Source organism: Rhizophagus irregularis, chromosome 30 (assembly GCF_026210795.1).
Source record: "Rhizophagus irregularis chromosome 30, complete sequence".
Classification (NCBI taxonomy): domain Eukaryota; kingdom Fungi; phylum Glomeromycota; class Glomeromycetes; order Glomerales; family Glomeraceae; genus Rhizophagus; species Rhizophagus irregularis.
The window spans coordinates 107871-135868 of NC_089458.1; the positions used below are offsets into that span (position 1 = coordinate 107871).

Here is a 27998-nt window from a genome sequence, read left to right on the forward strand (position 1 = left end):
TTCCTCGAAGGCTTTGATTGCGTAGTTGACCCAGCCAGTACTTTCTTCTCCAATGATTTCAAGTTGAGGAGCTAAGGTAAGCTCTTTATCTGTTATTCTTTTGACGATATAGAGCAAAGTGTAAAGAATGGCCGAAATATATTCACAACGCATGGCTTCATTACTATCGGCAAGTATGCTTTCCATATTTCCTAACCTACGCTTTATTTCCTTTATACACCGAACCAATTCTTCATCATTGTCTTCAGCGAGGTTGGCTTATAGCTTGGACTCGCACTACGTAACTCGAGCTGACTCGAGTTGAACTCGCACTCGAGTCAGAAATTCTTGACTCGAGTCAACCGAGATCACGTGGTTTATAGTGCCGGCTGAACCCTATTGTAATTCCTGCTGGCACTATGACCATAACGGTCTAGGTAAAATTATGGATAAGTTTTTTAGCCCGCACTTTTGACTTCAAATTAACTCGAGCCCCGATCGAGCTCTTTTCGAGTCAAAAAAATTCTTGACTCGTTTTACTCGAGTTGACTCATCCTGACTCGAGCCAAGCTCTGGTGGCTATGGTTCGTATTGGAGCTTAGAATTTGCATATACCTTTAGCGCCTTTGGCTAAATTCTAAGACTATGTAGTGCTTAATAAACTTACCGGTGGAAATTGATGAATAGTGCCTATTCCGTTACTATCGATGCCATATTTCGCCAACACCTTCTTCAAACTGCGGTATTTATGAAACGCACGCTTCTTTTTCTCCTTACATCTCGCGTTCACAAGATTTTTTGCAGGTTCAAATCCCAAACTTAAACCCTGGAACTCTTCCTTACTCGTCTTGAGGAAGGCACGGCTATTAACTTTTTCTTTGCGAATTATTTCTAAGTCATCATCGTCAAGCTAAGTCCTTTTCTCCACGCAAGAAATCTATAAGCTTGGCTGTGTCATATTTTTTAATTTCGTCTGCCAGCGAGACCGTCTTATTTCTAGCAACAGTAGTGGAGGTGGAAGCTGGACTGCTGGAGTATAAGGTGTACTAGTTTCAGACATAGCGTTACGTTTTTATAGGGATATTTGGCTCGGTAAAAAAATAGTGTTACGTCCAGAGGAAAATATAGTTTTTATTTCTAGTGGGAACGCAAGTGTTAATATAGGTTTTTATGTAGCACAGGCATTGCATTATTACACGTGACCCGTTTCTCATATACGTTCGATAAGATAATACTTTATTTATGAAATAAAACGTTGCCAGAACCTGGCCTACAATACATAAAATTGTGACTATAGCACTACAGCCAGAACCGGCATGATACTAATATAGATAAAAAATAGATCAATGATAATGGTATATTGGTAAAATTCTCCTCAGAAGTTTACTTTCTGATTCGCTAAAGCCCAATATCCAAGGGGGGCTTTTTTTCCAACTCAACCTGAAGGTATATGATGATGTTAATAGGTCTTATTTTACCTTTTTCTAGAGGAAAAGGTGATACAGAGTTTTCTTCCTCCAAGGAAAAACATTGAGAAATTTTTTTTTGCGGATCCATCCATACCCCTTATCTTTTTTCAGGTATATCGCTATTAACAGTAGAAATTAAAGCAATATTTTTTTGAAAGAAATCTTTCCTATATAGTTCGATGTTTATTTCTTTTAAATCTTGCCGAATAGTCAGTTTTAATCTTAGCTTCCAGCTCATTAACAGTCAAATTCTCATTAATTGTTACATTGAAAATATCTTTGTTCTCTTATTACGAACAAAGCAAGTGAAAGTGCTACTTCTTACTTTCCTAAATTCGTGGTCTATTGCAGTAACTTTTCGCTTTGTATGTATACAAAACTTTTGGCATATACATACCTTATTTTGCATTATTTTCTCTGGGAAAATTTTTACGGGAAAGTTCATGAACTTCTACATACCATTACAGCTTTATATCTTGTGGGAAAAAATAAGGAGGTATTGAGGCGTAATTAGTATTGTTGTCGATGCCAAAAGTTCTGGCGAAAGCATATGTAAATAACCCAATCATACCTTTTTATATGTAGATCTACTGGAAAGACATAGTTGGTTTTACGCCTGGAGATCCCAAAATTCTGACTCCCTCAGCCTTTCATAACATATGGTTTTGACGTCAATATCTACTTTTATAGTAGTCCTATGTTGCAACTAGACCTCCTTTTACATTTTTCTCATGTTTGTTCGGGAAAAAATAGGGTATTGGTTAGCTAATATTTTCTTTGATATATGCGTAAATTAATATGTCGCACAAACCTGTCTGGTGATCCACTTATTTTTCTGTCGCACGGGAGTAGCTCAGCAAATTCTTCTGAGCTGGCGATCACTACTCTGGATTAGCTAGATCGGTAGTGTACCACCCCGCCATAGAGGGTCTTGTTAATTCCAGATTAAGAAAAGCAGAAATAAGATTATTATTAGAGAACCCAGATTAGGTCGAAATCTGAACATTGCTAGCCTGTCTAAGATAATCACTAAATGCAGTAGTAAAATCAGGCACAGTAATAAAATCAGGTGCATTTCCCCTTTCCGTCTGAATAAGCATTTCTACCACTTTATCAAGATCATGAACATGATAAAATCCAGATTCTGTGATATGTTTTTTTATTCTCTGTTGTCAGTCCATCAAAGAATACGCCTTCGAGATGACTTTTACAGAGATTGATAATATTATTACATCTCTTTATCTTTGAATAATAATCCACTATTGAGTCTTTGTCTTGAAGCAATAGCCCACATCGGAGCTTATCAACCTCATTTGCATTGTTATCTATCCGATCCCTTTAGGACCCCCTAATCTCATCCGTATCTATACCATTTGGCCATATTTCTGATCGAAGTTCAAGCGGATAATATGGCAATCCTATTAGGCTCAATATTTGTGGAAGATAAATAGCATCAGATTGTAAGAGTACATGGAATAGTGATGTTGGATTTCTTACACTGGGCAGACTATATACAAATCGTTTAAATATTTTCTCCCCCCAATGCCTGACTGCCTTTGTCTTCCAATAAATTTTGATTTCGCAAAATAGATCTTTCCAGTCTTGCCACTCTGGTATAAATTCAGGATTTCCTTCATTATCCCATTCATACCTCAATCCATATTCTTTGATAAATTCATTGTAGTCTTCATCTGTCTCGTCATCTGACATTTTGCTAATAGAGCAATTATACTTAATAAAAAAATAAAGTACTGGTTAGCATGCATAGCTCAGCAAATTCTTCTGAGCTGGTGATCACTGCTCCGGACTGGCTGGCTTAGAAGAACAATCATCTTTTTGCGCAAACTCAAGCTCTCATGCCAATCTATATATTCAATGTTAATTTAAGACCAATTATATAGACTTCTTATCAAAATTCAGGCGCAACCCCGCCCCTTTGATCTACCGATCTGCAGGGTGAATGTTTTCCATCCCGAAGAATTTATTTGAGGGAGTTTTTAATCAAAAAAATATTATTAATGAGCCGTTAAAGCGCTTCGTTGAGCACCTGACTCCAGATATTCACATAGCTCGGGATAATCAAACACGCCTATAATCCTATCCTGTCTTTTATTCTTGACAGTGATAAAGCCGGTTGTCCTATCATATGTGTGCTCATATTTGGCTGGATTGCATAGGGGCAAATATTGTGTGGGATTAGTAGTAAATTTACCTGTGGTCTTACGTCGATTATTCTTTGATTTCTTAGCTATTACTAGATAGTTTATCCGATTCAATTAATCTATTCTTTTTCTGAACAAATATGAGAAATAAGGGAGGGCTGATTAATCAACCTGGCATTTCATCTATATCACTTCTTAACATTTTTATATATCTGAAAAAAATAAACTGAATATTTATCGCACAATCTGGCCAAAAGCGCTGTGTATGGCTCGTCTATTTCCAAATTTCAGCTAACATTGCATCAATTTCTGCTAACATTGAATCCATATCCATAGTCTGAGACTTTTTTGGATCATTATTTCTAGACTGAGATGTAGGTGAAGAAGCCTGTGTTTAGGGTTTTGGACCATCACCTGTCTCTGGTTCAGATTTGGGCTCCTTCTTCGATTTTGGATCACCTAAAGCGTAATTTTTTCCTGCATCAAGACGGTTAATTTTATGTCTTATTGCGATTTCTGAAAAATGGTTGAGATGTTAGAGGAGGAATAGGGATTTGGGCGCACTGAACCATCGGCGTGTTTAGCTCCTATTTTCTTAGAACCTCAGGGGTAATCTCATCTTCGTCCCTGATTAGTTTTTAATAGCCCGATCGAATGGGTCAGGTCAGGTCAAGTTAATTGATAAACCTGACCTGAAATTTTTTTTCAGGTCCAGGTCGGTCAGGTTATATCAGGTTGTCTGTACCTGACCTGAAACCTGAAAGAAAAATTTCAGGACTATTTTTATTAAAGTATTGAAAAAAACTGGTACAAAACTTTTTTTTTAATATAATACTAGTATTCACCTGTTAACTACGTTAACTGTTAATTGCCAATTCAAATATAATGAAAATCAATGATAATAAAAAACTCCATTTTTTGAATTTCACATTCCCCAACTAATACTTTATTCAAAAAAAAAATTTGTTTATATTTATTATTTTATTTTAAAAAAATTTTTTGTTATGCATTATTAGTAGTATATGTAAAATACAAAAAAATAGCAAAGGTAAAAAATCGGTTTCTATTTTGCAATGTTTATAATATTATTCCAAAACCCACCACCTAAAGTTCCAAACAAATGACTTATAAAAAATTGGCCCGCCTTGATCTGATTTCAAAAGTAATATAATATTAGTTGTTATTTATTAAAGAAAACCTTTTCTCCTATTTACCTGTAAATCCAGTCTAACTATATATTCACCGCCCTTCAACCTATCACATGATAAGTTAGAATTTTTTTTATTGGTGGTTTATTATAATTTAGATTATCGATATATCTATTTTTTTAAAAAAAAATATTTTTTTAATTTGTTTAGGAACGTTTTTTAACGTTCATTTGGTTAATTCTCGTAGGAATGCCCCTAAAGACGAAATCGGACCTCTAAAAATGAAAAGATAGGAAGGTTTTTTTTATTTTTTCATTAATTTCGTTTAAGAACGTTTTTTAACGTTCTTTATTGTCTTTTTTTTTAGCGCCCTTTGGAGACTTTTAGACTATTTTCCTTATTGATTATTTCAGCTCTCTGGTTCTAAGGTGCGTCTTTTTACTTTTTCCTTCCCATTTCCATTCATTCTAACTCCACTTTCTTCTTAGGTTTCGGCTTGGATCTTTAATGGAAAGCTTCTTTTCTTTTTAGGACTTGGCTCTTCGGCATTTCAGCTCTTCCAAGGTGTGTTCTTTTCTTTTTTTTTCCTTTGTCTTTTTTTTTTGTTCATTCTAACCCTTCTTTCTTCTTAGGTTCTAGCTCTTGATTTGCGAATCTTTAATAAAAGACGGCACATACAGGTGAGTTGTTTTTTCTTTTCGCTCTTGCTTTTCTTTTTCATTGTTTTTCGTTTGTTCTAACCCTTCTTTCTTTTTAAGTCCTGGTTCTTGATTTGCGAATCTTTAACAGAAGATGGTACACACGGGTGAGTTGTTTTCTTCTTTTTTGTTTCATATTTTCATTCTTCTTTTTCATTTGTTCTAACCTTTCTTTCTTCTTAGATCCCGGCTCTTAATTTGCGAATCTTTAACAGAAGATGGCACACGCAGGTGAGTGTTTTTTTCTTTTTTGTTCTTATTTCTCTTTTTTGTTCTTTTTTTTCGTTTGTTCTAATCCTTCTTTCTTTTTAGGTCTTGGCTCTTGATTTGCGAATTTTTAATGGAAGACGGCACACACAGGTGAGTTGTTTTCTTCTTTTTTGTTCCTTTTTTTTGTTTGTTCTTTTTCATTTGTTCTTTAACCTTTCTTTCTTTTTAGGTCTTGGCTCTTGATTTGCGAATCTTTAACGGAAGATGGCACACACAGGTGAGTTATTTTTTTCTTTTCGTTTTTGCTTTTTTTTCATTTTTTTTCGTTTGTTCTAATCTTTCTTTCTTTTTAAATTCAGGCTCTTAATTTGCAAATCTTTAACAGAAGATGGCACACGCGGGTGAGTTGTTTTTTTCTTTTTTGTTCTTATTTTTCTTTTTTGTTCTTATTTTTCTTTTTTGTTCTTCTTTTTCGTTTGTTCTAACTTTTCTTTCTTTTTAGGTCCTGGCTCTTGATTTGCGAATCTTTAACGGAAGATGGCACATATGGGTGAGTTGTTTTTTCTTTTTGTTTTTGCTTTTCTTTTTGTTCTTTTTCATTTGTTCTAACCTTTTTTTCTTTTTCGTTCTTTTTGTTCTTATTTCGTTCTTTTTGTTCTTATTTTGTTCTTTTTGTTCTTGTTTCATTCTTTTTGTTCTTGTTTCATTCTTTTTGTTCTTGTTTCATTCTTTTTGTTCTTATTTCGTTTTTTTCGTTCTTATTTCGTTCTTTTCATTCTTATTTCATTTTTTCATTCTTATTTCGTTCTTTTCATTCTTATTTCATTCTTTTCGTTCTTATTTCGTTTTTTTGTTCTTATTTTGTTCTTTTCGTTCTTATTTCGTTTTTTTTATTCTTATTTCGTTCTTTTCGTTCTTATTTCGTTTTTTTCATTCTTATTTTGTTTTTTTCATTCTTATTTCATTCTTTTCATTCTTATTTCGTTCTTTTTGTTCTTGTTTCGTTCTAACTTTTTTCTGTTCTTAGGTCCCAGTTCTTTAGCATTTTGGCTTTTTGGTTCAAAGGTATATCTTTTTTTTCATTTCTTTGTTGTTTCATTTTTTTGTTCTTTTCGTTCTAATAAACTCTTCATTCCTCTTAGGTCCTAATTCTTTTTTTGGCAACTTTGGCGCTTTGGCATTCAGTTCCACATTTCAGTTCTAAGGTGGGTTCTTTTTGTTTATATTTGTTTTCTTTTTCATTTTTACTTCGTTCTAACTTATTTCCTCTTAGGTCCCAGTTCTTTCTTCGGCTACTTTGGCACTTTGGCATTTCGGTTTCACATACAGGTAAGTCCTTTTCTTTTTTTTTTGTTTTCTTTTCGTTTTCTAAATTATTTCTAACTTTTTTATCTTTTCTTCTTTTTTTTTTGTTTACTTCTTTCGGTTCTATTTTTTTCACTACACTTTTTTTATTTTTTTTTAAGAAAAAGGAAAAAGGAAATGACTAAACGCGTAATTATTTTGACGCGTTATATATACATAAATATCAAGATCAGTACTTTTGCGCATGATGTGGTCACACAATTGTAAATGGTTAATTTATGGGTAGTCTAAACATAACGCCCACGTGATTGCAGTGTTTTTAAATATTTAGATTAAGATTATGAAAAAAAACGGTTTTGCAACGTTTTTTATTAAAATATTGAAAAAAAATATTGCAAAACGTTTTTTTTAAATGTTTTCGCAACGTTATTATTGAAATATCAAAAAAAAAACGGTACAAAACATTTTTTAATATAATATTATGAAAAAACATTTTCGCAACGTTTTTTCTCAAAATATTGCGATTCAACATTTTTATATTGATTTTGTATAAAAAAAGTGAGTTGCAGTATTGCGATTCACTTTTTTTTATATAGAATTAATATAAAAAAGTGAATCGCAATATCGCAACTCACTTTTATTATATAAAATCAATATAAAAAAGTGAATCGCAATACCGCAACTCACTTTTTTTATATAGAATCTATATAAAAAAGTGAATCGCAATACTGCAACTCACTTTTATTATATAAAATTAATATAAAAAAGTGAATCGCAATACTGCAACTCACTTTTATTATATAGTAGAATCAATAGTTTCAGGTCATCAGGTCAATCAGGTCAGGTCAATCTTCATACCTGACCTGAATTTTTTTTAAAAAACTCATACCTGACCTGAATTTCAGGTCAGGTCAGGTCAGGTTACCTGAATTTGGCTGACCTGTTCGGAGCTCTAGTTTTTAAACTCTTTATGAATTTGGCAAATGGTACATTATTACTCTTTCCAGTTTCAGTATAAACTGGATCACGCAACTTTCCAGCCTTAATAGTGTCTTGAATCCAGGTAAGTAATTCTCTAGCATGTTCTGGATCTTTTTCCATAGAGAGTAAGCGACTAGGCATCGGTTTATCTCTCTGTTTACGACATCCAGTGCAATACCAAGAATAACCAGCTTTATACCATGCTGGCGGATCTTCAGAATCTGGTTTGTAATTAATAATCTGGAGAGATGATACTTCAGCAGGCCTCATGCTTAGCATTACTATCACATCCGCGAGATCCTGCATAGAGGGAATTTTAGAAGTATCGATATTCTGGAGTCTCCTATGCACTTTCTCAAAGGTGAAATGTTCTGGAGTTCTATCTGGATTAGCCAAGCGCTTCTCAGTCCGCTCTTGCTGGATTTTGTTGGAAGCTGTAGTGGTTTTCGAATCTTTGGCATAGCGATCAATAAGTTCACGATCGGCCTCGTACTCTGCTAAATACTTACAAAATCGTGATTGGTTTGAGCTAGAAGCAACCATTTCCTTATCATCAATTACTCCATCCTTATTTCCTTTTGGTCCCAAAGATAAAGTATTAATGAAAATATCCCACTTATCTTCGCTTTTAGCGACTTCTTGGGCCTTTTTCCTGACAGAATATATCTTATTTCTCTGATATGGCACGAGAGCCTCTATCTGCTCTTTGCACTTCTTTTTTCAGTACCTCTTGTAAGGGCTTCCTTAACGCACTTACGGGCCTTCCAATCTGGAAGTGAAGCATTAAGTTCAGAAGCATGTTCGCTTAATTATTCTAGAGTGGAGTCGGCCATCAAATTATGCTTTTCTAAGAACTGCTTTAAGACCAATACAAAGTTATTAGCTTTAGGTTTTCGGGTCTTTGGAGTAGCCATTTTGGTAGCCATGTCGATATAAGTAGACTTCAGTTGTTTCTTCTATTTATATTATGTGAGAAAAAATTCAATTCGAAAAAATCCCTCAATCATAGATTTCGGGATACCATATAGTAGAGGGTTAAAGGAAGAAAAAAAATAATAATATAGCTTATACTCTAGACCGCCATAACACATTTTTGAATATCTATAATAAAAGTGAAGATGAAGTTTTGAGATTATTAATATCAAAATTACCTTGTATGGATCGTCTAACCTGCCAATACATTAAGAAAGATGGTTCAAAATTACCTCGTATAGGTCGTTTTATCTGCCAATACATCAAGAGAGATGGTTCGAGTTGTGGGAAAGAGTGCTGGCGTAGGACCCCAGATATCTCCAAAACAGGTCATAAGTCACACTTTTGGCAGATTGGCCCATTTTTCAGGGGCTCAAAAAATCGTTTTTTGTAAATATCTCGGCATCCAGTGGTCCAATTTTGATGAACTTTTTTTTAAATTGTAGAGCTAAATGAGGGCTACAAAATAAAAAAAAGTTCATTAAAATTGAATTACTGGATGCTGAGATATTTACAAAAAACGATTTTTTGAGTTTCAGCAAAAAGAGGTGTTTTTGGCCAAAAGTCCATTATTACCTTTATATTAGATATCCGGGGTCCTGCTGGCGTCCTGAAGGATGTTCCAGATATTTTAATGCCCTTCCTAGAACAATATGTCCTGTCTGTAAGCAGGGAACCTATTCCGATACTCGAAATCTGTAAGACGACTGGTGGAATTTACGACCATACCTGGACAAGAAGTAAAAAAAAAACTAAAACCGAATCAATCCCTTTGGGATCATCTAATATGGTCAAGACTTAACTGAATAACGATCTGAATTGAAGTATTATTTGTTTTGCCATATAGAATCAAAGAGTTCCTGAATATTGTTATCTGCTTTTGGCTTATATGGTGGAAGTTCTGGTGCACCTTTATCTCCAAAACCAAGACCATCATATGGCTGACGATTAATTTTGTATGAATATTCCCAAACTCGCTGTTCCTTAGGACCTATTTTTTCTGACTACTTTTAACTGTATAGACACACACTGGTCAGAATAGTCCATTTCGTCCAAATTTCAAATTGACGAATATTGGACGAAAGTTGGTCTAAATTCGGCCGATCATTGCCAAAAAAATTGTCAAAATTATTATGGACGATTTGCACAGTTCGCCTGCCACTTGGCTAAGGTTGTTTGTCTAAACCTCCTCAAAATTCTACGATTAGTTTCGTCAAAATTTTACTATAGATTTATTATAGTTTCGGCAGAATTTCGGCAGTTTCGGCATTTATAATAAGTTTCAGCAGTTTCGCCTTTCTCCAAAGTTTCGCCAGTTTTTTAATATAACTTTAATATAGTTTCGGCAGAATTTCACTTTTTGGCGAAACGCCATCTTGTCTAAACCCCTAGATTTCGGCAAGTAACCTTACACTTGGCAATCACAAATCGGCAAAAATTCATTAAAAAATCGGAAATAAACTATTCGTCAACCTTTTACTAGACATTCGTCCAAATTCAAATTGCCGAATGTTGGTGAAATTGAATCTAATTTTGTCTTATTGTTAACGATTTTTATGTATTTAGCTTATTTTAATTTTGCAATAACAATCAATAAATTATATTTTATTTTTTCACTTTATTAAAATTACACATTAAAAATTATCATATTAAATATCAAATATCTACAGTATCTGTCTATTTACACCTACCATCCACCATCCACCATTTACCATTTATCATTTACCATTCACTATCCATTGTCAACCATTGTCAACCATTGTCAATCATCGTTCACATCCATCGTTTACTACCCATCATCCACCATCCATCATCCACCATCGTCTACCATCATCCACTTATCCAAAATTATCTACATTCATCCAAAGCCCAAGAACTGAAAGCCGAATTCTACAAAATAGAAAAATAAATTAAAATAAAAATTAAAAAAAATATTTTTTTTAAAGTTTCGAAGTTTCAAAACTCACCCATATATCCAAATCCAAGAACTGAAAGCCGAATTCTACAAAATAGAAAAATAAATTAAAATAAAAATTAAAAAAAATAATTTATTTTAAAAAAGTTTTGAAGTTTTACTTCAAAACTTACCCATATATCCAAACCCAAGAATCGAAAGCCGAATTCTACAAAATAGAAAAATAAATTAAAATAAAAATTAAAAAAAATATTTTTTTTAAAAGTTTCGAAGTTTCGAAACTCACCTGTACATCCAAAGCCCAAGAACCTAAAGCCGAATTCTACAAAATAGAAAAATAAATTAAAATAAAAATTAAAAAAAATATTTTTTTTAAAAGTTTCGAAGTTTCGAAACTCACCCGTACATCCAAAGCCCAAGAACTTAAAGCCGAATTCTACAAAATAGAAAAATAAATTAAAATAAAAATTAAAAAAAATATTTTTTTTAAAAGTTTTGAAGTTTTACTTCAAAACTCACCCGTACATCCAAAGCCCAAGAACCTAAAGCCGAATTCTACAAAATAGAAAAATAAATTAAAATAAAAAAAATTTTAAAAAAAATAATTTATTTTAAAAAAGTTTTGAAGTTTTACTTCGAAACTTACCCATATATCCAAACCCAAGAACTGAAAGCCGAATTCTACAAAATAGAAAAATAAATTAAAATAAAAATTAAAAAAAATATTTTTTTTTAATAAAGTTTTGAAGTTTTACTTCGAAACTCACCTGTACATCCAAAGCCCATGAACCGAAAGCCGAAATCTACAAAATAAAAAAATAAATTAAAAAAAATTTTTAAAAAAAATAATTTATTTTAAAGAGTTTCGATTCCTTCGCTTCGAAACTCAACTCACCTATATATTCAACGCAAAGCCGAAACCTACAAAATAGAAGAAAAAAAAAATCAAATAAAATATAATAAAAGCTTTGATACAGCTCGTTTGAGCTGGCTCACGAGCTATGAGCTGGCTCGTGAGCTCCAGAACTTTTTTTCTTTATTATTGCCGGCATTACGTGATTTTTAATTTTGGTCAGAATTAAGTGATCGACATGGAAATTTCCTTTTTTAAAATCCTGTGTAATGCATTTCTCCATTTTTGATAAGAAATAAAATTGCCTTTTTTTGGATTGTGTAATGTTACTCAAGTATTCAAAAAGGAAATTTCCATGTCAATTACTTAATTCTGGCTAAAATTAAAAAAAATCATGAAAAATATGCAGAATTTGATAAAAGCTCAGTTCGAGCCAAGCCACCTTAAAATTCAGCTTGGCTCAGCTCGAGGTTGGCTCAACACGAGCCAAGCTCAAAAATTCTAATTGAACTGAGCCAGCTCGAATTTTGGCTCAGTTCGGCTCGAGCCAGCTTGTACAGAGCTTTAATCCTGACGTCTGAAACCTACAAAAAGAAAAAGAAACTTAGAAACATTTCCTTACAAAAAAAATTTAAAAAATATTCTTTCAGTTCCTTACTTTCTGAAGTCGAATACTGAAAACCTACACAAAAGAAAATAAAGGATCGTTAAAAATGTTCTTTATAAAAGTAAAAAAAAAAATTTAAAGTTTTGAAGCGAAACGCTTTAAAACTTACCATCATTTCATTTCCTCGTTTTATTAAAAGCATTAAAAATCCTACAAAAAAGAAGAAAGAAAGCGTTAGAAACATTTTCTAAAATAAATTAAAAAAAAATCAATAAGTTTCGCTTTAAAACTTACTGATTCCACTTCTAAAATCGAATACCGAAAGATCTATATAAAAAAATAGGAAACGTTAGAAATGTTTTTTTACAAAAAAGAATTAAAAAAAGATTTTTTAAAAAGTTTCATAATAAAACAAAACTTACCCAATATTCTGAACACTCTGATCCTACAAAAAGGATAAAGGAAACGTTTTCTAAACGTTTTCTAATAAAAAATTAAAAAAAAAATTGAGTTTCGAAGTGAAAGTGTTTCACTTCGAAACTTATCATATCGAAGTAAATACTTCAAAACTTTATAGTTTACCGAACTTAAAGATAAACTATACTCCTCTTTAAAGGTTTTTCTTCATCTCGCCTACTAAACATAAGAATTCCACGTATCGACCTAAGAATGAATAAATCATATCTTGGAACCCTTCTCAACAATGCGAATTTTACGGCAAAACTCATTTTTCGAAATCGAATATGTTAAATATCTACAAAAAACAAGTATAGGAGTCAGTTTTTAAAAGAAATTAAAAACACAATTTTTAAAAAGTTTCAAAGCGTTTTATTTCAAAACTTACCATTATTTTTCTGAAAAACAATACCAGAAAGGGAAAAGAGAAGGGGGAAGAGGAGAATGAAAGAAAAAGGGAAAAAATGAAATGAAAAGGAAGAACAAAGGAGAAAAGGAAAGGGAACAAAATGGGAAGAAAGAATGAAAGAGAAAAGGGGAAATAAAATGGGAAGGAGAAAATGAAAGAGAAAAAGGAAAGGGAACAAAATGGGAATAGAAAAGGGCAAAAGAAATTGAAAAATCGTGAGAAAAAATTAAGCTTTTACTAAAAAAAGCTTAATTTTTTTCACTATACTGCAGCAGGCGCAGCTTTAGCTGCGCTTGCTATGGTAATTATTAGTAATATTACGTAATACACATAATATATATTTTTATATAAATAGGGGTATTTTCCCCAAAAAAATTTTTTTTTTTATTATAATTTTTTTGATAGATGTATATATATACTTATATATATATATATATATATATCTATCTAATAACTTTACGAAAAGCTCCTCCTCTGTAAACAGGTAGAAGCCATAAAGTACCTATAGGGAGAGAGCCATTTTTTCTCCCTCTGCCTGTTTATAGTGACAAAAAGAGGGAGTCTTCAGTAGTAAGATTTCGTATAAATTAAACAACACATCGTGTTGATACATTGTTAATATTAACAATGTGAATTTAATGTTAAATAATGCGTTAGAATATAAATATTATAAATTTAATAATGTCCATAATTTTACAAATAAATAAAAATTATCCTAACAATTTTAATGTAATTAAGTGTAATGCTACATTATCCTGTGTAATTGTAGTATTTTTTTTGTGTTTTTTAGTGCAATTCTACGTTTTTAGTGCAATTCCACATTTTTTAGTGCAATTCCGTGTTTTTTAGTGCAATTCCGCATTTTCTAGCATAATGTTACATAACACAAAATTTTCTAAAAAATATGATAATTGTGATACTTTTTAACGTAATGCTACATTGTTTAGTGTAATTGTAATATTTTTTAGTGCAATTTCACATAATTTAGTATAGTGCTACATTTTTCAGTATAATTTAATGTAATGTGGAATTTTCCAAAAATGTGATAATTGTGATACTTTTTAGTGGAATTTGGTGAAATGCTACATTTTTCAGTGTAATGCTATATTATCGAGTATTTTCCAAAAAAAAATGTAACATATTAACATTCTGATGAATATGAAACATTTGGCCAAAAAAACGTGAAATTTGCTAAAAAAATGCAACATTTGACAAAAAATATAGAATTTTCATAATAAATGTACCATTTACCAGAAAATCAGAATATTTGACAAAATTTGTTTTTAATTGACAATGTTATAACAATTTTATGAAATGTTGTTACAATGACGTCACAATGGAGATAAAATGTGACATTTTTATAAAAATGCACCATTTGCAAGAAAATTGGAACATTTGACAAAAAAAAAGCAAAATTTAATTTTAATTGATAATATTATAACAATTTTATGAAATGTTATTACATTTGAGGTAAAATGTGGAATTTTCATAAAAATGCACCATTTGCAAGAAAATTGGAACATTTGACAAAAAAAAAGCAAAATTTAATTTTAATGACAATATTATAACAATGTTACAAAATGTTACAAAATGTTACATTTGAGATATAATGTAGCATTTTCCCAAATTTTCATAAAATTTGCTAAATCAGACAATGTTGTAACAATGCTATTCCAAAAAATTGCTCAGTACTATCTAGTATACTTTTTGAAAAATAAGGTTTTCACTTCCGATTATAAAAATAAGACAATTGAAATTTTTTTTTTTAAAAAAAAGGATAAAATCGAAAAGGGAAATGAATTGTGTATTACTATAAATATATGGAATTGTTATATAGACTGTATGTAGATTTACCCCTAACTATTAACATAGTTAACAGGTGAATACTAGTTTATTTATAAAGAATATAAGGGTTTACCATGGAAGACATAAGAGTGGTTAACAATGGGTCAATATATATAATCCAGAGTAACAGAGAAATAACTGCTCCTTGGTCAATTCCAATATGGATATAATAACTAGGAGTGGGTCTTGTGTGGTAACAACCTGATTAGTTCTATTTATGAATAAGGTAAGCAAGATCTTGATAATGGCACCCAGTAATTTGAGACATTCAAGTGCAAATCTAAGCATAGTAAGATCTACAGAGTCAAATGCTTTGGATATGTGGGCATGCATTTATAAAAAGTTGACTGTATTACCAACCCAGTAATTGCAACCTTAACAGGTTTTGGTGAAAAAGTAAGCATCACGTTATAGATAAAACATGATGGACAATTGAGCAGAGTGGTTATCATTAAGTAATAGTTGGTGATAATATGTTACCATTAACATTTGTTTTAATATTAAAAATGTCACATTTGCAACTAAAATTATCATTATATTCTGTTATGATTTAAATTATACATCAAATGTTAGTAAGTTATTCTTATTTCCTAAAGTAGCTGCTTGGAAGTCGGAGTATTTGATAAAATCTTTTCTTTGGTTTACTCTCACCGAAGAGAATTTCATCTCTAGTATTAGTTAGAATCTCGGCAGTGTTTTCCCTGCTGCTAGAACGTCAACTTCTTGATATAGAACTCTCATTTTTTGATCCTTTTAAATCAAACATCAAAGGACACAGAGAAGATATTTCAGTAAAAACAAGTAATTCCGGTATTAAATCGTTAGAAAAAAATAGTATACCATAATTGGAATATTATTTGTTAAATCAATTAGATTAATAGCATTCAGTATAAGAGACTAAAATTTAAATAGTATAGTTCGATTAACAAGTGATCCGCTTTTAAAAATTAAGTAGGTGCATATGTAGTGTATCTGTGTGTAAAAAAAAGAGATTAAAGGTTACTTAATTTGGAATCCAAGGTTTTACAATTATCTCATGAGTTATGACTTGTCCTACAAAAGCCGTTAAAAATCAACAAAATATTTTTACTTTCTAGAAAACGTAAATTATCATACATGAACGACTATTTGGCTTTTCCAACTTCAATGACATTAAACTCTTTGCCTGATGAAGAACAACATAACCACTCGGAGTTGCTTCGTCATCTCACTTCAGAGTTTAGTAGGCCTTCTACAGGCTGGAATTTTTCCTATCTTAAAGGACGTATGGAAGAACAATTAAATTTATTGCCTTGGAACTATGAAGCGACCGTAAGAGCTTTGTTACCAAATTCTAAAGGTCTATTGGACATGGGTACAGGCAGTGGTGAGTTTCTTGCATCACTAAATCCGCTGCCACCAGATACTTGCGCGACAGAAGGTTGGGCTCCCAACATTGCTATCGCAAGACAACGGCTAAAACCTTTTGGAGTAACTGTTACAGGTACAGCTTCTCCATTTGAAAATTAACACTTTGAATGGTATAATCAATTAAACAAATTTTAATTTAGCTATTACTGATAATGACGTACGACTTCCTCTTAATGATTCTCGATTTGATCTTATAATTAACCGTCACGAACCTTATATTGTTTATGAAGTTCACCGTCTTCTTAAGCGAGGAGGTTTATTTGTTACACAACAAGTTGGTGAAAAAGATAATATTGAATTAAACAAACTTTTAGGAGCTCCTGAACATCTTGGATATAGAGAATGGCATGTAGAGCAAGCTTGTAGTGAATTAAAAACTGCAGGTTTTACTATCTTAGAAAAACAGGAAGCTTTTATAGAGACGAAATTTTATGATGTAGGGGCTATTGTTTATTATTTGAAAGCAATTCCATGGCAAGTTGAAGACTTTACAGTGGAAAAATATTCAAAACAACTTGTAAATCTCCATCATAAAATTCAAGAAGAAGGATTTCTTTCGGTTCAAAGTCATCGATTTTTTATTATGGCTCAAAAAGAGAAATAATTTTATTCTCAGGGTGGCATTCATTACATTTATATTTGTGCATGTAAAAACAGAGATAGAAAGGACTTTTGTGTTTTGTTATTCGCATACGTCTGGATTGAGAACGAAAAAAAAGTTATGATAACTAAGATAGCCAATCTCTTTCCATTATTTGAGAAAAAAAATTCACATTAACAAAAAGTATTTATACATAAGCAAACAAAATATCATATATAATTTTTTTTAGCCTTTTATTTATTTATTAGTATTTTTATTTGTAATATATTTTTTTTTAAATAAATTTAAAATTTTTTTTTGATTATCGTGTAAGCTCTTATTACAAATCATTAATCACATTTGTAAAGAAAAGAAGCTGACTCTTATTTGATGGTGAAACGCGATCAGGCAGAAATTATTATTAAGAATCAAGTTGACAAGCTTCCGATTTTGCGAATACTTTTATGAAAAAGGAAAGTTTTAAGCTATATACTAGATTATTTGTTTGGATGCGGGATATTCTACTTATGACTAGGAAAGTACTAGAGAATAATTGTTGTCTTGATCCTAATATAGTTAGTATTATGAAGAAATGATATATATTAATATATTAATAAAACAATTTTCCAAGGTGTTTATTGGGTAAGGAGGGTCAATTTATCACTGAGATCAGTGAGATGAAGCTCCAATAACAATATATAATTATCTTATCTTATTTAACCTAATGTTAAAATTTTATTTTTCTTTATATATTCTACAACTTTTGGATCACATAAATCTTCCCAATCACTTAGATTATGAATTAATTCTTTTCTTATCGTTGTGGAACTAATATTATTATTGTCCTCTCCATTGATAACCACTACAGATTCTTTCCAAGCATTTTCATCAAAAATACGATTTAGATCATTTTCAATATTTCTTATCCAACCATCATCTTCATTCCTACCAACAATAATAAAACCATGATGTCTCAATAGAGTATGAGAAATACCAGTTTTCATAAAATGGTCACTTCCACATAAATAGAAAACTTTGATGTTGCAATTAATTTCATCGTGTTCATTAAGAAATTTTGACAACCTATATAAAACTTCCCAATAATCAATAAATTTTAGACCACTTTTTTTTGATTTTGATTCCCACAAATCAACATCAATCCAATCTGATTCACTTACAGCTAATTTACACATTTCAATTCGTTTATCTATTGAAATAGCATATTTACCTAATTTACCAAAAACATAACAATCTTGTGAAGGTGATATGAATCCTGCTATAACTTTAACTTGTGATAATCGCGATTCTAATTCTCTTTTAGCTATCTCAAAATTATTATAATGTTGTTTATGAATAGGATTCATCGATCCAGTTGTTAATAATACTACAGGCGTTTTTGAAGGAGTTTCAGATTTTAATTGTGATAAATTTGTTAAAAGTTTTGTTGTTGGAGTTAAATGTGATTCTGAATTATTTGATAACATTTTGCAAACCCAGTTTTTTTTTTTGGAATAATACGGAAGAACTGCTTGTGCAACTAAAACTGAAAAAAAAATAATTTATCTATTTAAAGCTGCTACCCGAATAATTCCGAAATGCCGAAACTATTCCGAAATTCCAGAAACTTCTGATTGGCTGTTATAATATCACGTGGTCAAACTAAAATTTTTATAACAATCACCACTATTAATTGTTAAAATTCTGTGTAACATTAATCGTATAATGTTTACGTCATGATTTTATCAACTTCTAACTTCAATTTTAGGTATTAAATTCATTTTTTTTGAACATTAACTAATTAAAATAGAAATTAAAATATTTGAGACTTTTTTCATTATTTTGGTCTTTTTTCTCAAGATCCTTTTTAATTTCAGGCTGTTAAATATCAACAATAGCCAAAATATATGTAAAAAGATGTGCCAGTTACGTTTATTTATCTTATAAAATTAGTTTACATGCTAGATTTTTTTTATATATGTAAAAACACTTTTTGTAATAGAAATGCACTTTTTCAATATTACAACCTGACTTTATTGCTTTAAAAAAAGATATTACCTATTTATACCTAATGGATATTCCATTCTTGTAATAGTTTACTTAAGACTTCATTAATTTCAGTTTCTGTGAGTATTGTTTCCTTTTGTAACAAGCAACTTAAGATTTGTTTTTTTTCTTCAGTTGTTATAATTCTTTGGCGTTTTAATTGAAGCTCATTTTGATTGTCTAATTCAATACTTGTTCATTTTAAATTACCTTTAACTGACTGAAGAACTTGTTTATTAGATTGAATGGGCAACACATCAGATGATTGATTTCCATTATTTTTTGGCATAGTATTCTTTTTTAGTTTTTTATTTTTTAATAAATCAGAAATTTTAGTTTTCATTACTGATAATGTTCTCTTTTTAGTATTAATTGCCTCAGTTTTTATTACTTTTTGACAAAAAAATTCTTTGATTCTCTTTAATCCATCTATATACTATGCTTGGCTTATTTTTATTAATCCTTCTTGATTCAATTGGGTGGAGAGTTTTTTTTTTGAAAAGATCATAATTAATAGGAATATTCATTTCGCAGATAAAACGCTAACCAATTAGGTATCTATCTGATTAGTAATTTTTTTTTGATTGGTTACCTGATTTATTCAATAGTTAGAAATTGGTATATATTTCAATCAGGTATTAATCAGGTTAATACTTGATTGATAACTATCATTTAGTTTAAATTTACCGATTGCTCTCTTTAAAACAAATTGTAATTGATTGTTAGTAATTTATAAATTTAAAACAAATTGTAATCCGATTGTTAGTAAATTATAAGTTTATTTATTAGATAACTTATTTTAAATGTAAATGAATTCTGTTTTATTACAAATAAAATTGTTTATTAATTGGTATAACTGCCATATATATAAGTAGTTGGATTTCATGTGCCAACTGTCACTAGTCGAAAAAGGAATATTCATTCTTAGTAAAATTTGGTCTATATTTAACTAAAATCAAAAATTTGACCTCAATTAGCAATGATCTATGATTAGACATTGGTCGAATAACTAACATGCTGGTTGAATGGTCATGTTATGTATTACGCATATCAAAAGTTTAAAAAAGAATCATGCATTCTTTTTTAAACTTTTATTCCATCTTTTCCTCGTCCTTTATTAGCTCTAAAGGTGTGAAAAAAAAAAATTTTTATTATTATTATTTTTTTTTTAAAAATTTTATGTGAGACTTCATCTTTTCCTTCCCAGAATGCCAGTCAAAACTATGCACTGGAAATAATAAGGTAAATGGAAGGGGAAGTCAGTTTTTTTATTTTATTTTAATATTATGAACGGTTTACTAACTGTTCATATTTTCCATATAGGTTTCGCAGGAAAATGAATGCACTAGTCGAAAAAGGACAATTCGGCCTAAATTTGACCAGGTCGAATATAGGTCGAATAATGGTCTAACCTGTGTCAAATTGAGGTCAAATTTTCGGGCGCATTTAGGGTGCCAATCGTCCCAAATTCGGACTAATTATTCGACCATTATTTAGGTTTAAATTGACCAATATTTGACCTTAAAACTTTAAGCCGAATTATGGTCTAATAACAACCCATTTATTTATGAATTTATTTTGATTTTTTTTATCAAATTTATTAAATAAATGTATTTATTAATGCTTAAATACTTTATAATTATATTATTATTATTGCATCTATCTAATTTACAAAAAATATTGCTAATTCAAATACAATTCCACAATTACATGATTCATGTATTCGTATATACGAATCTTTGATTGTTCTTTAGCAATCCACCCGAACCTATAAAAAAAAGAGAAGAACGGTTAGTAACCGTTCATAATATTAAAAAAAAAATAAGAAAAAAAACCAAGATTCGTACTTACTTACGAATCTTTAGTTTTTTCCGTTCTTCAGAAGACACCTGAGACACCCGAGACCTAAAAAGAAAAGAAAAGAACGGTTATTAGTAACCGTTCATAATAATATTAAAAAAAAATCAAAAAAATAAACCAAGATTCGTACTTACGAATCTTGGTTCTTCTTTTCCCGAAGGTCGAAGCCCACTCCACCCGATCCTAAAAAAAAAAAGAAAGAACGGTTATTAGTAACCGTTCATTAATATTGAAAAAAAAATCAAAAAAATAAACCAAGATTCGTACTTACGAATCTTGGTTCCTCTTTTCCCAAAGGTCAGAAGCCCACCCGATCCTAAAAAAGAAAAGAACGGTTATTAGTAACTGTTCGTAATATTAAAAAAAAAAATTAAAAAAATAAACCAAGATTGTACTTACGAATCTTGGTTCTTCTTTTCCCCGAAGCTGGAGTCCCACTCCACCCGATCCTAAAAAAGAAAGAACGGTTATTAGTAAGCGTTCATTAATATTAAAAAAAAAATTAAAAAATTAAACCAAGATTCGTACTTACGAATCTTGGTTTTTCCACACAAAAGCCCGCCCGAACCTATAAAAAAAAGAAAGGAACGGTTAGTAAACCGTTCCAAAATGATAAAAAAAATAAAAATAAAAAATATATAAAGATTCGTACTGTACTTACGAATCTTTATCTTTGGGTTTTGCGTTCTTCGAAGCCCACCCGAACCTAAAAAAAAAGAAAGAATGGTTAGTAAACCATTCGTAATAATAATAAATAAAAAGATTAAAGATTCGTACTTACGAATCTTTGGGTTTTCGTTCTTCGGAAGCCCACCCGAACCTATAAAAAAAGAAAGAATGGTTAGTAAACCATTCGTAATAATAATAAATAAAAACAAAAATTAAAGATTCGTACTTACGAATCTTTGGGTTTTCGTTCTTCGGTAGCCCACCCGATCCTAAAAAAAGAAAAGAACGGTTATTAGTAAACCGTTCATATATTAAAAAAAAAACAAAAAAATTAAACCAAGATTCGTACTTACTTACGAATCTTGGTTTCTTGGTTTTCCTTTCTTCGGAAGCCCACCAGATCCTAAAAAAAAGAAAGAACGGTTATTAGTAACCGTTCGTAATATTTTTTTTAAAAACAATAAAAAAAAAATCCAAGATTCTTACGAATCTTTGGAGATTTCCCGTTCTTCGGAACACGGAAGCCCACCCAAACGGCCGAACCTATAAAAAATAAAAGAACGGTTATTAGTAACCGTTCGTAATATTTTTTTAAAAATAAAAAAATCCAAGATTCTTACGAATCTTGGAATTTTCCCGTTCTTCGGAACACGGAAGCCCATCCGATCCTAAAAAAAAGAAAAGAACGGTTATTAGTAACCGTTCATAATATTAAAAAAAAATAAAAAAAATAAGATTCGTACGTGAATCTTTGGGTTTTCGTTCTTCGGAAGCCCTCCCGAACCTATAAAAAAAAATACAAGAACGGTTAGTAAACCGTTCGTAATAATAAAAAAATAACAAAAATAAATTAAAGATTCGTACTTACGAATCTTTGGGTTTTCCGTTCTTCGGAAGCCCACCCGAACCTAAAAAAAGAAAGAACGGTTAGTAAACCGTTCATAACGATAATATTTAAAAAAAACAAAAAAAAAAAAAAAAAATATTTGATTCGTAATACAATACTTACGAATCTTAAAATACTCTTTCGGAAATCCATCTCCTTTCGTTTTACCCTTCCCCTTTCGTTTTCCCCTTTCGTTTTCCCCTTTCGTTTCACCCTTTCGTTTTCCCCTTTCGTTTTCCCCTTTCGTTTTCCCCTTTCGTTTTACCCTTTCGTTTTCCCCTTTCGTTTTACCCTTTCGTTTTCCCCTTTTCTTTTCCATTTTCCTTTTCCCCTTTCTTTCATTTTCCTTTTCCTTTCTTTCGTTTTACCCTATCCCTTTCATTTTTAGCTTCCCCTTTCGTTTTAGCTTCCCTTTCGCTTTTAGCTTCCCTTTCGTTTAGCCTCGCTTTTAGCTTCCCCTTTCGCTTTTAGCTTCCCTTTCGTTTTTAGCTTCCCCTTTCGTTTTAGCTTCCCTTTCATTTTTTCGCTTCCTTTCTTCCCGTTTTTTAGCTTCCCCTTTCATTTTTTCGCTTCCCTCATTTTCGTTCCCCCTCTCGTTTTCTCTTCCCCTTTCGTTTTCACTTCCTCTTGAAACCTATAAAAAAACAAGAACGGCTGGTAAACCGTTCTATAATATTAAAAAAAATCCACTATTCGTAATAATACTTACGAATCTCAGTCACGTCTTGGATCTACAAAAGCAAAAAACGAAAACGTTAGTAAAACGTTTCGTTAAAAAACAACAAAATAAAATTTGAAGGTATATATATACCTTGAAATAGGAGTCCGGCCTTCTAAATGGGCGTCTTGGACCAGCAAAAGAAAAAAAACTGAGGGATGAAGGGAAAGGGGAAAGGGAAAAGGATAAGAAAAGTAAAGGGACGAAGGGAAGTAAAAGGAGGGAAAGAGGAACGAAGGGAAAGGGGAAGGGGAAGAAAGAAAATTAAAAAAAGTTTAAAAAAGAATGCAATAAGATGATCCTTTTTTAAACTTTTAATACGCGTAACGTGTAACGCGTAACGTTTATTCAACAATGTTGAATATATGTCTAATCGTAGATCATTACTAATTGAAGTCGAATTTTTTAATTTTAGTCGAATATAGGCCGAATTGTATTAAGGCCGAATATTCCTTTTTCGACTAGTGATGGGCAAGAGAAAACAAAAGGGGAAGTGAAAATGAAAGGATAAAACGAAACTGAAAGGGAAGGGTAAATGAAAGGAAAAGGATAAAACGAAAGGGATAGAATAAAAATGAAAAGGAAAAGGAAAACAAAAAAGAAAGAGGAAAAAGAAAGGAAAAACGAAAAGGTAAAATGAAACTGAAGGGAAAGAGAAAATGAAAAAGAAAAAGGAAAATGAAAGAAGGTAAAACGAAAGGAGAAGAGTAAAAACGAAAAAAAAAAGGGAAAATGAAAGGGGAAAGGTAAAACAAAAGGAAAAAGTAAAACGAAAGGGAAAGGGAAAAGTAAAATGAAAGGAAAAGTAAAATGAAAGGGAAAAGTAAAACGAAAGGGAAAGTAAAATAAAAGTAAAAGTGAAGGGAAAAATAAAAGTAAAAGGAAAAATGAAAGTAAAGGGGAAAACGAAAGAGAAGGGTAAAACAAAAGGGAAGGGTAAAACAAAAGGGAAAAGTAAAACAAAAGTGAGAGGGAAAGCGAAAGTGAAAGGGAAAACAAAAGGGAAGGGTAAAACAAAAGTGGATGGATTTCTGAAGAACGTACTTTTAAGGTTCGTAAGTAGTATTATATTACAAATCTTAAATTTTTTTTTTTTATTATTATGGAACAGTTTACTAATCGTTGTTACCTCTAGTTACATGTAGAGTTACAACTTACTACGCCAAAAGATCATGTGGAAGATTAGAATCTACTGTGACTGTGCCAAGCCGACCTAACCGCAGCCTATTTAGCCTATTATTTTTATTAGATTTATTATATTGATTATATTTAATATAATTGATATAATTATTTTATTTATTAGTATATTTAATTTATTTATTATATTTATGAATATTTTTATTTATAACTCCCGGATATCAGTATTCTCCTTCAACAATCATGTGATCAGCACAATCAGAATTTTATTTTTTTTATTAAGATCGCAAAATTAAAATTTATTAAAATAATAAAGAGATGATTCTAAAAATTTTATTATATTTCTGAACCAATTTTTATAACATTATACAAATGCTAAAGCAGACACAGGTTAAAATGCTAAAAATCGGCAAAAAAAATGGCGCGAAAAGCAGTGGCTATTCTTGGCTATTCTTGGCTATTCTTGGCTGTTTTTGGCTATTTACGAATTAACCTATACTATTTGTAAATAGTTTATACAAATTTGTGAATAGTTTATGCGATTTGCGCCATTTTTTTTGCCTATTTTTGATTATTTGACGTGTGAGAAAAAAAATCATCTTTATATGTTTTCTTTGTCATTGCAAATCTCGTCTTCTAAGTTAGGCTTATTTTTCAAAGGATAATTGCGTGAATCATGATACCATGACTTACATAACGAACATTGCCTTTTATTCCTCTTTTTTAACCCTTCTGCAGGTTCATCACAATGATTTGACTTAGCATATTTCATGGTATTGTTTTCAATTGCTGATAAATATCTTTTATTTGATGGACGACCTTTACCCTTATGTTATAGTGGATTTGAAATCATAGAAGTATTAATTTCTTGATTTGTATTTTGTTCAATATCGTCTAAATTTTCATTTCGTGTAAAAAGTACAAGTTTTTGCTATTCTATAAATCTTTGCAGAAGATCTTCAAAAATTTCACCAGAATTGTTTATGATTGCTAGATTTATAACTTTCTTACATAGCCCAAATCTATGTCCATAAAATGCTTTTTTTGAATTTTTAACAGGTGAAGCATAAACATTTTGTCCACGAATATTTTTTAATGCTTGAAAAGTTTCAGTTGAAAGTAATTCTTCTTTATTTTGAATTATACAAATAGATGATTCTTGCATTTCATTCATCAATATGAGACCTTCTTTAGAATACCAACGTGATGGTATTAATTTTATATTAAATAGTGCCTTTTTAGAATAAAACATCACGGCAAAAAAATGCCTACAAACAAAACCAGCGTAGATCAAATGGAGACATGTGCAATAATATGAACCATCACCAAGTAATACAATAAACTGTGAATGATTTGTTGTAGATTGAAGATGTTTCACTTCCCAGATTTCATCGATATAACTCCCAAAACAATCTTCTAAAGCCATATCAAGTAAAGTCTGCGGTTCTTCATAATCATCCTCTATAAAACCAACATCATGCTGATTTGATTTCTAAATTGATGATATAATGATGTTTTAGTTATTAATCAGTAAATTAAAGTGGTAAATAGTAGAACAAAATTGATTACCTGCTGAATAACATTTCTACTATCCTGTAATACTACTCTATAAAGTAGGCTCTCTAATATTTGTTTTCACTGTAAAGCCAATGAATTTGACGTAAGAAATCTCTTACAAACATCATTAATATCTTTAAAAATGGTATTAGAAACATGAGGAAGTCCTGCTAAAGGATTTATATTACAGAATTCTTGCAATTTTGCATATTTGACTTCGTCCTTTAGTCGTAATTCAATTCCTGTATGAAGTTGACATAATGAACTTCCTGAATTTGCTTCCAGTTTTATAACTTGATTCATGCTTTCAACACGTTGTGTTGAATGAGTATTTGCTGAAAAAGTGCATTTGGTGAATGCATATGCCCAACATTCTTTAGTTAGATATAATACACGTTCAAAATAACTTTGAACTTCTGGATATTTGTTCATTAGCTCCAGCCACCAAATATTAAAATCTAAAACCATAAATGAATTACGCATAGCATAAAAGTCTGTAATGAAAGAATTCCATTCATTGCGAAGCTTCTTTTTAAGTTTTTTAACCAAATTTTGTCAAATATGAAAAGCACAATATCATACAATTGTATTAGGATATTGATTGGCTATTGCAACCTGCATTGCAGGATCCGCATCAGTGAAAAGTATGACTGACTAAAGACCTCCTGTAGCATTCTTCGTTTATTCTAAAATCCATTCATATGTTGATATTGTTTCATCACAAATTACAGCTGTTGCTACTATTCGATTTCGATGATCAGAATCAATTACAATAAAAACACTTAAAGGCATCAAATATTTGTTTATTTTACATGTGTTGTCATTTATAATGACATCGTGAAATCTTTTCCAAAACCTTTTTTGATCAGGTGACATCCAAAAAATTTTGGTAAGCCTATTATCAATGCCTTCGAAATCTACTTTAAAATACCAATTAGGATCTTCCTGCTGTAATTTTATCAGACGATTAAGCAAAGTTATAGCATCATTTTTTATTTGAGCACTGTCCTTGAATTTTCTTATTGCATCATAAAGACTTTGACGATAGATATCTTGATTAGGAAACTTATTACGCAAGATTCTTTTCAAAACAGTAGCACCTAAATGACATTCTTGAACATAAAATCGAATTTCTTTTATAATATTATCAGGGATTTTATGAGATGATTGAGTAAATTGTTGAAGATCTTTATTAATATTCATTACATGATTGTGTTCTTCAATAAATTTGTTAACAAAAACCAAATTTGGACATTTACGATATGAGGCATTTAGTGTAAAATTACACTTAATACAAGCTGACTTTTTGTCTTGATTTTGTGTGGGATCTAATTTTTTTTTTGCTTCGTACTTGCCACCATGTCTGCATTTATATGTTTTTCGTGACCAAACACCTTCTTCTTTTTCAGCTCGAACAATCTTTGTTTCAAATTCCAATTGAGTAGAGTACTGGTTCAAACATTGTTCAAGTACTTCAAAGGAAGTAAATGATTGTCTATTGTAAAGAATTTTTAAGCAGCTGTCTTCAGGTTTATCATCAAAGCACTATTTTCAGATAAATTATCATTAATCTCAATAAAGGAGTCATCAAATACATTTTCATCAAGAGTAAGGTCAATTATCTAAAAAATATAAAAAGAATGATAAAAAAATGTAAATTTGTAAGTACGATTTCAATGGAAATTATTATAAACCAATTTTTCTCAACCCTAACCCTAAGTAATCTAAGTCAACGTTAATTTCAAAGGAATGAATTACTATAAACCAACTTTTCCTAACCCTAACCCTAAGTAACTCTAAGTCAACGTTAATTTCAAAGGAATGAATTATTATAAACCAACTTTTCCTAACACTAACCCTAATTAACTCTAAGTCAATGTTAATTTCAAGGAATGAATTATTTATTATAAACCAACTTTCCCTAACTCTAACCTTAAGTAACTCTAGATTAACGTTAACATCAAAGTTAATGACAACCTACCTCAGACATTTTTAAATCGGCTTTCTTCAATTTATAATAAAGTCGTGTAAAGAGTAAAATTAATGAAAAAAAAAATATTTTATTTAAAGAAGAGGAAGTATTTAGTTAATAATTTCAAATAAAAAGAAACAAATTGTTATTAAGAAGA

The 27998-nt window shown here is 30.7% G+C and overlaps 9 protein-coding genes across 10 annotated transcripts; 2 read left to right on the forward strand and 7 right to left on the reverse strand.

Annotated features, from left to right (window-relative positions):
* Positions 1–2786: 2786 nt before the first annotated feature.
* On the reverse strand, positions 2787–3158 carry OCT59_021447 (uncharacterized protein; the record flags this gene model as incomplete). The annotated part of the gene is made up of 1 exon (XM_025331944.2): positions 2787–3158. The coding sequence occupies one exon, from the start codon at positions 3156–3158 to the stop codon at positions 2787–2789; it is 372 nt and encodes a 123-aa protein (XP_025179719.2).
* A 305-nt stretch (positions 3159–3463) lies between these two features.
* OCT59_021448 (uncharacterized protein) lies at positions 3464–3812 on the reverse strand (the record flags this gene model as incomplete). The annotated part of the gene is made up of 2 exons (XM_066146530.1): positions 3464–3702; positions 3782–3812. The coding sequence occupies 2 exons, from the start codon at positions 3810–3812 to the stop codon at positions 3464–3466; spliced, it is 270 nt and encodes an 89-aa protein (XP_066005657.1).
* A 918-nt stretch (positions 3813–4730) lies between these two features.
* Positions 4731–6220, forward strand: OCT59_021449 (uncharacterized protein; the record flags this gene model as incomplete). Its single annotated transcript, XM_066146531.1, has 10 exons — positions 4731–4772; positions 5172–5186; positions 5290–5322; positions 5391–5438; positions 5517–5563; positions 5640–5687; positions 5769–5816; positions 5896–5943; positions 6026–6067; positions 6169–6220. The coding sequence occupies 10 exons, from the start codon at positions 4731–4733 to the stop codon at positions 6218–6220; spliced, it is 423 nt and encodes a 140-aa protein (XP_066005658.1).
* A 1672-nt stretch (positions 6221–7892) lies between these two features.
* OCT59_021450 (uncharacterized protein) lies at positions 7893–8751 on the reverse strand (the record flags this gene model as incomplete). The annotated part of the gene is made up of 2 exons (XM_066146532.1): positions 7893–8627; positions 8710–8751. The coding sequence occupies 2 exons, from the start codon at positions 8749–8751 to the stop codon at positions 7893–7895; spliced, it is 777 nt and encodes a 258-aa protein (XP_066005659.1).
* Positions 8752–10782: 2031 nt separating this feature from the next.
* On the reverse strand, positions 10783–13027 carry OCT59_021451 (uncharacterized protein; the record flags this gene model as incomplete). Its single annotated transcript, XM_066146533.1, has 14 exons — positions 10783–10814; positions 10892–10926; positions 11013–11047; positions 11126–11161; positions 11240–11275; positions 11359–11394; positions 11486–11520; positions 11607–11642; positions 11735–11760; positions 12251–12276; positions 12351–12374; positions 12469–12509; positions 12594–12626; positions 12904–13027. The coding sequence occupies 14 exons, from the start codon at positions 13025–13027 to the stop codon at positions 10783–10785; spliced, it is 555 nt and encodes a 184-aa protein (XP_066005660.1).
* A 3046-nt stretch (positions 13028–16073) lies between these two features.
* On the forward strand, positions 16074–17330 carry OCT59_021452 (uncharacterized protein). The gene is made up of 2 exons (XM_025325732.2): positions 16074–16492; positions 16560–17330. The coding sequence occupies exons 1-2, from the start codon at positions 16126–16128 to the stop codon at positions 17021–17023; spliced, it is 831 nt and encodes a 276-aa protein (XP_025179716.2). The 5' UTR covers positions 16074–16125; the 3' UTR covers positions 17024–17330.
* On the reverse strand, positions 17248–18533 carry OCT59_021453 (uncharacterized protein). Its single transcript, XM_025316761.2, has one exon. The coding sequence runs from the start codon at positions 18481–18483 to the stop codon at positions 17716–17718; it is 768 nt and encodes a 255-aa protein (XP_025179715.1). The 5' UTR covers positions 18484–18533; the 3' UTR covers positions 17248–17715.
* Positions 18534–21559: 3026 nt separating this feature from the next.
* On the reverse strand, positions 21560–22776 carry OCT59_021454 (uncharacterized protein; the record flags this gene model as incomplete). Its single annotated transcript, XM_066146534.1, has 9 exons — positions 21560–21608; positions 21684–21722; positions 21802–21840; positions 21929–21974; positions 22058–22114; positions 22192–22239; positions 22315–22355; positions 22440–22479; positions 22626–22776. 9 exons carry the CDS (start codon positions 22774–22776, stop codon positions 21560–21562), a joined length of 510 nt encoding a protein of 169 aa, XP_066005661.1.
* A 2368-nt stretch (positions 22777–25144) lies between these two features.
* Positions 25145–27859, reverse strand: OCT59_021455 (uncharacterized protein; the record flags this gene model as incomplete). Of its 2 annotated transcripts, XM_066146535.1 has the most annotated exons (5): positions 25145–25206; positions 25324–25804; positions 25993–26304; positions 26791–27414; positions 27851–27859. In XM_066146535.1, the coding sequence occupies 5 exons, from the start codon at positions 27857–27859 to the stop codon at positions 25145–25147; spliced, it is 1488 nt and encodes a 495-aa protein (XP_066005662.1). The 2 variants fall into 2 exon arrangements, with proteins under 2 accessions (XP_066005662.1, XP_066005663.1); XM_066146536.1 differs by lacking the exons at positions 26791–27414; positions 27851–27859 and having other exon boundaries at positions 25993–26352.
* Between the last annotated feature and the right edge of the window lie 139 nt (positions 27860–27998).

Coding starts and splice junctions, on each gene's coding strand:
- OCT59_021453 (XM_025316761.2), bottom strand. CDS start 18,483: ATGTTATCAAATAATTCAGAATCACATTTAACTCCAACAACAAAACTT.
- OCT59_021452 (XM_025325732.2), top strand. CDS start 16,126: ATGAACGACTATTTGGCTTTTCCAACTTCAATGACATTAAACTCTTTG. Junction 16,493..16,559: donor TTTTGGAGTAACTGTTACAG/GTACAGCTTCTC, acceptor ATTTTAATTTAG/CTATTACTGATAATGACGTA.